This window comes from Fusarium redolens (assembly GCF_020744475.1).
Source record: "Fusarium redolens strain MPI-CAGE-AT-0023 chromosome Unknown BKA55scaffold_1, whole genome shotgun sequence".
Lineage (NCBI taxonomy): Eukaryota > Fungi > Ascomycota > Sordariomycetes > Hypocreales > Nectriaceae > Fusarium > Fusarium redolens.
In genome coordinates, this window is record NW_025763664.1 from 5,835,815 (window position 1) to 5,845,616 (window position 9,802).

The following is a 9,802-nucleotide window of genomic DNA, read 5'->3' on the forward strand; positions in this document are numbered from 1 at the left end:
ATTAAGAGTAACTTAGTCACTGGTCTCGCCGACATTGAAGCTTGAGACTCAACCAAGTTCTGATTCCATTATCAATTAGATCCATACAGCAACTTCTATTCATTGCATTCGAGTCATATCTTGTATCATATCTCATCCGACATCGCCTCCCACTTCGGACCCGAAGCCCGAAGTCATGATGCCGCAGCGGGCCGCATATCTCCATGTCTATGCGGGGTAGCTTCTAAGATGGTCTAGCTCCCAACTTCTCACTCAGCTTTCAATGAACTCTGACTGTTTTATCTTGCCTTGGAAACGAAAAGAGGCGCCGAGGCATCCGCTAGGTAAACACTGAAACATTTAATACTGTGTAGAAATGGCTGGCTTGATTAGTTGCCCCGCTCGTTGCTAAGCATGCCATACTCACCTGATCTATATAACCACTCCTCTACCCCAACTCCAACTGTATCTTTCTGTGTCTGTGTTTATGTTCATTAAGTGATCAAAATGGCTGCAGCTGGTCATATTCGTCTTGGAACCGCCTCCCCAGGCACCCAATCCTCCACTGCTTCTACCATCGCCCTCATCGACACCCTCGCCCAGCGCGCATCCTCATCCCACATCGATATCCTCCTCCTCCCCGAAGCCTTCATCGGCGGCTATCCCCGCGGTAGTTCCTTTGGCTGTGAAATCGGTAATCGCAGCGCAGAAGGTCGCGATGAATTCGCTCGTTATTTTGATTCTGCCATTGATCTCGGTGATACCGTTGGACCTGCTGGTGGTGGTGCCGGGGTCAAGTGGGTGAAGAGACAGCTTGGTGAGGAGGATGAAGTTCGTGGTGATGGCTCGCGGGAGGAGTTGGAGCGCATTGCGAAGGATACGGGTGTTTTTATTGTAGTGGGATGTATTGAGAAAGCTGGTGGCAGTTTGTATTGCTCTGTTGTTTATGTTTGTCCCAAGGGCGGTATGCTTGGAAAGCGCCGTAAAGTCCTTCCTGTAAGACCACTCCCTCCCCTACTCTATTATGATATGAGGTGAACTAACATTTGCAGACTGGCTCTGAACGCCTCATCTGGGCTCAAGGCTCACCCAGCACCCTCCGCGCCGTAACAACCACCATCCGCGGCATACGCATCAATCTCGCCGCCGCAATCTGCTGGGAGAACTACATGCCCCTCCTACGCCAAAGTCTCTACGCCCAAAACATCAACCTTTACCTCGCACCCACAGCCGATAACCGCGATGCATGGCTCGGCCTCATGCGAACAGTCGGCGTTGAAGGCCGCTGTTTCGTCGTCAGCAGCAACATGTGCATTCCCAAGACTACCACCTCTGGAACAAACGGAGTAAGACAGCGTCGTGGATCTTGTATGACGGAGGAAGGATTTGAGATTGCGCTGCCCAAATCGCCGAGTCGAAGAAGACGTAAGTCTGTTTTTGATGAGGATGGGAATGAGATTGTTTTGGGATGTGATGATGACGGTACGTGGCCTCAACCTCCTCCTGCGAGGAGCGCTGTTTCTTCTGGAAAAGTTGAGTTTCTATCTCGTGGCGGATCGTCGATTGTTTCACCGTTTGGAGATGTTATTGCTGGACCGCAGTGGGAGGATCCAGATGGTTTGATCTTTGCGGATGTTGATTTCCGTGATTGTATCAGGGGTCGTCTTGATCTTGATGCTGCGGGGAGTTATTCGCGAAACGATGCTTTCAAATTTAGTGTTGAGGGTTTGAACTTGGATCCTCTTCCTTACTGAAGCAGAGAATATATGTATGTAAATGGTGTATCAGATTGTAATGCTAACGCCTGTTTATGCTATGCCTTCTATGGGTATTCCTACGCCTCGCTTTCTGAAATGTCATTACTTGGATTCATCACCTGGTGGTGTTCTTTGTCTTTGCTCCTCCAGAACCTTCCGCTCGGAATCGACCTCTTTTCTCTGCCTTTCAAGTGCTGCTTGCGCAAGAACTTCTCGTCTACTCATCCCAGCAGTTGAATTGTTTTTAACCCCTCCCAGCACAAATTCACCACCCGTCCAACCACCAAAGTCCTCAGGATAATCCTCTTCTTCCTCATCACGTCCAGAGACAGTGTATCGCGATGTTTCACCGATCGTGTGCCCGCCTGATTTCCAATCCGCTGCGTCAACTTCTCGCTCAATTTGATGACACAAGTCCCAGAAGTTTCTATCATGCGGACCATGAACATTATGCGCTAGTTCGTGGCACAATGTCTTGCGAATGGTTTTGTAATCGCGATATCCATCGTGCGCATCTGTTCGCAATCGTAGTTCAATGACCTCGCCTTGGTTACGATTCAATCCCAGAATGCGACTTGTTCCCTCGTGTGTTGTTTGCGTATGCGAAAGAGGTTCCATCTCTGTTAGGAGCCCAACGGTGAAGTTGTGCTTCGTCATGGCAGCGCGAATACCAGGGTCTTCCTTCAAACGCAGCAAAAGTTTCTGACTGCGGTCTGGGTTCGGAAGGCCTTGGAGTGGTCGGACCTGAAGAAATGTATATTGCGAGTCTTGTGGGTTTCGGCGCGTTGTCGTCGCATGTCGTGCTTTGCTCCTCTGCGCCATCCTCGCAGCATTGCGCTTTGCGACACGCTCAGCCATATCCTGCACCTGTTGAATCTCTGCAGCGCCAGAGCCCATTAGCGTCAAATGTTTGCCCTTGAGGTCGAGAAGGGGCATATCGGGGTTCTTAAAGGGCGCTTTGAGGAGGGGAGTCTTTGGGGCGATGATCTTTTGGTTTGCGACGGGAATATCGAGGCTCGCTTCGATCTCGTTGAAAAGGTCTGTAATCGTCGCATCTTCGGGGAAAGATAGTTCGTATGTAACTTTTCGGTGTGTGATTGAAAGTGTGAGCCAGGACTGCTCGCTGTCGGACATGGGAGAGTCTGCCATGTTTGTGCAGCAGCGAAGTGGCGATGGATGAGTTGGAGACGTTATTGTCACGGTTGTAGAAAAGAAGTAGCTAAGTGTGAGTTTGAGTTTGCGTTTGCGATATAATGTAGAATGACGTGATGGTAAAAGATAAGATGATATGGGGAGATATTTATTTATATGTGTTGAGTTGGTAAGCAAGATTCTTGGTGTCGTGTAGATTGAGTGATGCTATCGTGTTCGGGGACTTTCGGCGTCTGCTTTGTAATACGTCACTTGCACTGCCTGGGCGCCACCTCTAAGCATACCTAAGGCACTGGAGAATTTACAGTGATGATTACAAGATCGGAAATAATGAGGATGGAATTCTTGGCGTGTACCGATAAGTCCGGGTCAAAAATAGTTAGAATTGAGTTTATCAAAGAATTAGAGAGAGATTAAATGTGGCGACAGCTCTCGTTGCATTGATTGTGGGATGCCTCAATTGGTAATGAATGGAAATGTCTCTCAGATTCTGCTGCGCAACACAACACTCTACCACTGTAGTCATTCTGATGCCAATGTGTAACAAAGACCAATAAAATCACTCAATCGAACACCGTATTTCATTAGATCACTGAGTCCGCATTCGCATCTCAAGATCGTTAACAAATCACGTCAGTCAGTTACCCTAAATCACCCGGCCCCGAGATAACCTCTCGTACGAGTGTCACCATATGATAACGACGATCTTATAACTCCATCACGAGATCCGTTGGTTCGCTTCAAAAGCACGACCCGACCCAAAAGAATGAATCGATCCCTCCCGTTCCCGTGTGTCACAGACCACAAAACTTAGAGCCGAGCCTCATCACCAACCTCAGCCTCATCGACATCATCGCTTCGGTAGATCTCCCGCTTGCAACGACACTATCGACAAAAAACCGTTGAGATCTTATCACGATCGATCTAAAATGGACCAAAGCTTTAGCTTGTAGCTTATAACCGAGACATGGACTATTACCGACTACACTATCAACTACACTACACTATGCCAATGGTTTACAGATCATGTCCTCACCCGCAAGTGTCACGTTATCACATAAATCTGAGAAACATGTAACAAAACAAACCCAATTTCAACTCTTTATCCTACTTTACATATAACAAAAATGAACGAAGCCGTTAACTTCATGCCCCAAAACGCCGCTAAATATAAGACGTGAGAAAACATCGTTCGTCGTTCGTCGTCGCCGAATTAATAATAGCATTTCTTGAGAGTTTTTTTATACTTATGCTCCTTCCCTGCAAAATTACATGTCACTATTGGCTATGCACTTGTCAGATGAGAAAGGCGGACAAAAGACGAAAAGGGTCCGCAGCATGGGGGGAGAAGGGAAAACTTACAGTAGTGCCAGTGTGAGATCACCGTGGATTCTAGCCTTGAGCTCGATTTCGATCTCAAGGTTAAGCTCGAGATGCAAGCTGAGGGCGTCGCTCTTACCGCCGCCTCCTTGCTGCTGCTGCTGCACCTGTTGCTGTTGTTGTTGCTGCTGCTGTTGCATTTGCTGCTGTTGACGCTTCTGCTGCATCTGTTGGTTCTGCTCGTCTTGTTTCGAAAGCTGTTTGCGGCCCTCATCGTCAGATTCTTCGTCGAGCCATGCAGGGCGTCGGCGTCTTACATCACCGGCCTTTGTGTTTCCTCGTCTTCCGCCCTTGCGTCCTGGCTCGGCTTGTTGAGGAGGTGTAGCAGGCTCGTTCTCTTCTTCGGACTCAGACTCTGACTCGTCGTCTTCGGAATCTTCCTCGGAGTCTTCTTCGGAATCATCTTCAGAGTCAAAGTCGTCGTCGTCGTCTTCAGAGTCGTCCTCGTCCTCGCTTTCTTCCTTGACGGGCTGGCGCTTCTTCTTGGGCTTGGCCTCTTTGGCGGTCTTTTGGGCCTCGGTCTTTGCTTGCTTTGGCTTGGAGTCGGCGTCGTCCTCCTCTTTCTTTACTTCCTCGGGCTTCTTGTCGTCTGCCTTGGCCTCTTCAGGCTTCGAGTCCTCTGGCTTGGACTCATCGGGCTTTGACTCTTCAGCCTTGGGCTGGTCGGGCTTGGCCTGGTCAGGTTGCTCAGGCTTCTCCTCCTTGTCGCCAGGTGTCTCAGCCTTTGCGTTCTCGGTATCGGGCTTAGATTCGTCCTTAGCATCTTCAGGCTTGGACTCAGACTCTTGACCTTGCTGTTGAGCCTCTTGTCCCTGGCCCTGGTTCTGGTTCTGCTCCTCTTGCTGGCCCTCGTTCTGATTCTGGTTGAAAGGGTTGCTGTCATTACCCTGCTCTTGCTGGTTCTCCTGGCCTTGGCCTGGAGACTGAGGAGCCTGAGATTCGTCTCGCTTCTGCGAGTCCTAAAGGAATTTAATTCCGGATCAGATGACACAAACTCACAGTGTAACTTACTTGCTGAGATGGAGAAGACATGGTTGGATATGTTGGTATTTACTGCGCTGAATGAACAATGGGTTTCAAAAAAACAAAGGTTTATTTGCTTGCTGGCAGGTAATAGTTAAGTTGAAGTTTTTCTACACTAAAGTTCCAAGCATGGTTTTTGAGATTAATACGTGTCGAGTCCGAAACCTGTTGAAGATGCTTGACTGACGCAATAATTGTCATTGTATGCCGACCTCGAACCCTTGAAGAACCGGTTTCTATCGTTGTAAGGGGATTGGAACCGAATTTCTACGTGACAGGTCAAGGTGACGTAAAAAATGGCATTCCAATCCTGGCCTTATGACGTTACCCCCCTCCCCTCAGCTTGGCGTAATGGGGTGGGAGGGTAGAAGGCTGCAGGGATCATGATTATGTGCGTGTGGCTGGTGTTGAGAATGTATGGGTCAAGATTCTACAAAGTGGACTGGACGTCATGCAGCGAAGGTGAGTCCTGCTGCTGTCAAACATACCCTTTACAATACGATACGCGGCAAAAAACAAGACAAACGAACAGACCAAGAAACATGGTTATCGGATTACTTGCCATCACGGCTATCCCGACCGTTACAGGCGTGGGTAACGCTGTGAGTGCACAGAAGAGACAGAATGAGAGCATGAGCAAGGAACAAGAAAAGTTCCACCTCACATTCATGCTGCAACAGAATGGAAAGATAGAAGAAGTTGGCCAGGGAGTTCTCGTGGACAAGAAGGTGAGTTCCCTTCCTCCCTCTCTAGGCACATACTCACACAAACAATAGATGTACCTCAACCTCTCAGATGCCCCCGTGCAAGGCTACAGATTTCTAGGCTGGTATTTCAAGTATCCCAGCGAAGAAGGGCACCTGGGGCTGGTGAGCATGGTATCCGACGACCCCCCAGCGCTGAACTGGATCTTCGTGGACAAGGACACGCACATGGTGACCTTTGGGGGGAAGAAGGACACCATCGGGCACGTCATAGGACCCTGGGGCTGGACAGCAGATGAGCGCTTCCTGACGCTCCAGGGAGATCATGATTCGTTTGTGGCGGTGCGGGACGAGGATGGGAAATGGGCTGTATATTGGGACCCGGAGGGTGATATTGAGGAGGAAATTGACGATGAGGAGAGATGTCAGCCAGTGAGGCTTCGGAGAAGACCACAGCTCGGCATGGAAAGCAGTTATGTCAAGAAATAGCATGATATGACTGGGACTGGGACTGGGGTAGTCTAGTGAGTGTCTGGGGCACTCCGTACTGTACTGTAGTGTAGGGAGGAAGAAGTTGGGGTGGAGGGGTCAAGTCACATAAAGTGGGTTGGGCTGAGCAGGGTATTTTACTGGATTTTGATCTCGATCATGACCTCATGGGGATCCAAATCCTGTTATGAGGTTTTGCGTAGTTTCAAACTTATATCACGTCCGTTTCTTTAAGTCAAGTTAATTTCTTCAAACCTGTACTTTTTTTAGTGAGAAACCAAATCATACTAATCCACTTACACCAACACTTACACTTACACTTACATCTATCACCAACTCATCCTTAAGCCAGCGACTCTTTTAATTCATCATGTCTTCCATGGAAAAGGACCGCATCGAGTCTGACGACCAGACCATGTCCAGCGAAGAAGCTCCCCGACGAGAGCGTCGCAGCAAGAAGAAGGGCAGCAAGCGTCGCCAACAAGCACCAACCCAACAGCAGCAGCAAGGGGGATCAGGACCCCTCGACCAGCTCCCTCTTGCCGGAGACCTAGGCAACACAGTCGGCGGCGTCACAGACGGCGTGACCAACACCCTAGGCGGCGTGACGGGCGGCCTGGGCGGTCTCACGGGCGGTCAGCAGCAGCAGCAGCAGGGCGGCGGCGGCGGTGATGCTGGCAAAGACACGCTCCGTCTGCGCCTAGATCTCAACCTCGACATTGAGATTCAGCTCAAGGCTCGTATCCACGGTGATCTCGAGCTCTCTCTACTGTACGTGTGCACCTCCAATCTTTCCTTTGCTCTCCCTGTGGCCGTCGTATCTTACTTGGCTTGCAAATCTCCAGAACGGGATAGACGCCGCCGTGTGTTTGACAAGCAGAGGCTAATTGCTTTGCGCTGTGCAGAAACTAGAGAATGCGATTATTCGCATTGGCTGTTATGTTTATGTTTGGCTTTGTCTTGTTCATGTCATGATGGTACCCATATAATGTTACTGTTATTACAACAGCACGATCTGTGGCGGCGCAACATGGTGTTTATTAATGATGGTTTACTGCTGTTTCTGGGAGGGATAAATACAACACTGCAACATTATATATTACATGAATCTAAAAGCATTCACTCTTTGCTCTTCACATACCGTATAATTTCTCGTAAATACAGTCCTCACACTGGGTGAGAAAAGAGTGACGATAATAACATGACAGTTGAAATTCCCCGAAACTAACCAAAACGTCAGATTGCATCAAATGACAAGGATGTACTTGGAACTAGCAAGCCACACACGATCATGCCACGCAAGCCACCTCAACACCATCCTCTTCAAGTCTAGGCCAACCGTTCCAGCCAGGAACCAGCTTCTGAGAAAGCTTGGTCCGAGGTGGAAGCAGGGACTAGGTCTTGTCAGAGCTCCCACCAATCATCTCTTGTCTCTGTCCAAAAAACCAGGGTTCACTTTTTAGCTGTCTTGTCTCATCTTGCTCACATCCCTACTAGTCTCTTGTTCCCGGGTGGCCCGCGATCGTGATGAGCGCGGACGATCAGAGAAACTTGACCAGAATATTTCCAGAGTCACATCTTGTTTTTGATCTCATCTTTTGTGAAATGCGGCTCTCATCTGTTACAGCTAGTTAGACACAGGGGTTTAACCAGATATACTTTACCCTGAGAAATAAGGGGGCGTTTCCCTCTCTTTTCTCTGCTACTGCAACTAATAAACTCAGACAGTACTGTACTAAAAATCAAGCCCCAATTCGAGGTTCCAAGTTTCATGCAGAGCCTGCTACCTGTCGTCATGTCCCCGCACAAAACAAGCTCTACCAGCCACACGTCAACATCAAAGCAGCCCTTTTGGCACGGCGCTGGCATCAGGTCAGCACTCTCCTCTGCCATCTCCATATTCCAGCCTTCTGCCTCGAGACCCAGCAGACCCCCAAAACAGGTCCAGGATCAGCAGCAAGAAAAACTCCAGCCTCACGAGGATCATCAGCCTCAGGAACAAATTGACCCTATCCCAATGTCTTCGCCCACCCCTGATGGCGATCCTACGCACAGCACCTACGAGGTCAATGTTCCTGTCCGCAATGGACGAACATCTGAACCAAAAGTCTCAAACCCTGAGATTCGCATACCAAGGATAAAGCCAGTATCTGAAAGCACAGACCAAACAGACTCAAAAACACAATCACCTGAAAAACTCGCTGCTGGTCTAGACGGCAAATACGTCGATGAGTTTGGCAACATTCTAGACTGGGACGGTACTGTCCTCGGCCGTGTAGAAGGCGATCTCCCGTCCATGGTAGGACGACCAGTCATGCCGAATGGACAAGTCCTCGACGAGGACGACGAAGTGGCTGGTCACGTCTGCGAGAACTACATCAAGCCTGCTCTCAAGCCACTTGCAGCAGGTGGACTCAAAGTCGATGATGAAGGAAACATCTATGATGACCAGGGGAACAGGATTGGCAAGCTCGACAAGCCGATGCCGACGCAAGACGGAACCGACAAAGTTTCCGAGAACAAGGACAAGGAAAGGGAACAGGCCCAGGGTAGTGGGAGTGCCGGCACAACTAACAATGCAAATGCAAAGCCACCGGGTGCTCCAAGGCCTGACGAGCTGTTCCTGGACGTCAAGTCAACCTATGATGGTATTCAACTCATCATCAAGATTCCTACAGTCTTCAACAGGAACCTTGTAACCGAGACAAAGAGCAGCGGTAGTCAGACTGAGACAACTGATAGCGATAATCGATAATCTACTTATTTTTCTTGGTGCGTTTCACAATTATCCGACCTTCTCCATCAACACCCCCACGCAAAATTGACTACACTCATGTAAGGCAAAGTAAGGTATGGTAAGCCAAGCCAACCAAGGCAAGCATATGCATCCCATTCGTATGAGTGAAAGTGGCTCTCGCTCACACATAAACGCCCCTCCACACCTCGGAATAAGTAAACCTCATGGGGTAACCCCTCCCCGTCACGCTAGATTAGTTCACTATTCACTCACTCTTACTACACATTTGCCATCTGAAAGTGCCAGTTGGACGTTTGGCTCTTGTCAAAAACCCGGTTGTTTCTTTTTGAGGCTACTGCACACGCAACCCTTTCTTCCAGATCCCCCCAGTAGACGACCCAGTTCTCATCTCGATCCATACCCTGAATGTGTAGGCTCCGTCTTGTAGATGGTGTGCATCCTCCACCCCGCAAGCCTGTTTTCCAACCGCTGGACCTTCTCGTCGGGAAGGTAGAGCAAGCCTCATCCTGGGACACTTACACGCGCCTTCGAGTCTAGAGCTCTTCCCCAATTGCATTGTG

At 49.3% G+C, this 9,802-nt stretch overlaps 5 protein-coding genes across 5 annotated transcripts; 3 read left to right on the plus strand and 2 right to left on the minus strand.

The window, feature by feature from the left end:
* Window positions 1–486: 486 nt before the first annotated feature.
* BKA55DRAFT_495975 (carbon-nitrogen hydrolase) lies at window positions 487–1,733 on the plus strand (the record flags this gene model as incomplete). The annotated part of the gene is made up of 2 exons (XM_046186331.1): window positions 487–975; window positions 1,032–1,733. The coding sequence occupies 2 exons, from the start codon at window positions 487–489 to the stop codon at window positions 1,731–1,733; spliced, it is 1,191 nt and encodes a 396-aa protein (XP_046057585.1).
* A 105-nt stretch (window positions 1,734–1,838) lies between these two features.
* BKA55DRAFT_533401 (WLM domain-containing protein) lies at window positions 1,839–2,885 on the minus strand (the record flags this gene model as incomplete). The annotated part of the gene is made up of 1 exon (XM_046189457.1): window positions 1,839–2,885. One exon carries the CDS (start codon window positions 2,883–2,885, stop codon window positions 1,839–1,841), a length of 1,047 nt encoding a protein of 348 aa, XP_046057586.1.
* Window positions 2,886–4,166: 1,281 nt separating this feature from the next.
* On the minus strand, window positions 4,167–5,300 carry BKA55DRAFT_533402 (uncharacterized protein; the record flags this gene model as incomplete). Its single annotated transcript, XM_046189458.1, has 3 exons — window positions 4,167–4,173; window positions 4,251–5,227; window positions 5,280–5,300. The coding sequence occupies 3 exons, from the start codon at window positions 5,298–5,300 to the stop codon at window positions 4,167–4,169; spliced, it is 1,005 nt and encodes a 334-aa protein (XP_046057587.1).
* Window positions 5,301–5,833: 533 nt separating this feature from the next.
* Window positions 5,834–6,484, plus strand: BKA55DRAFT_533403 (uncharacterized protein; the record flags this gene model as incomplete). The annotated part of the gene is made up of 2 exons (XM_046189459.1): window positions 5,834–6,019; window positions 6,068–6,484. 2 exons carry the CDS (start codon window positions 5,834–5,836, stop codon window positions 6,482–6,484), a joined length of 603 nt encoding a protein of 200 aa, XP_046057588.1.
* Window positions 6,485–6,854: 370 nt separating this feature from the next.
* Window positions 6,855–9,239, plus strand: BKA55DRAFT_683874 (uncharacterized protein; the record flags this gene model as incomplete). The annotated part of the gene is made up of 2 exons (XM_046198555.1): window positions 6,855–7,255; window positions 8,213–9,239. The coding sequence occupies 2 exons, from the start codon at window positions 6,855–6,857 to the stop codon at window positions 9,237–9,239; spliced, it is 1,428 nt and encodes a 475-aa protein (XP_046057589.1).
* Window positions 9,240–9,802: the final 563 nt, after the last annotated feature.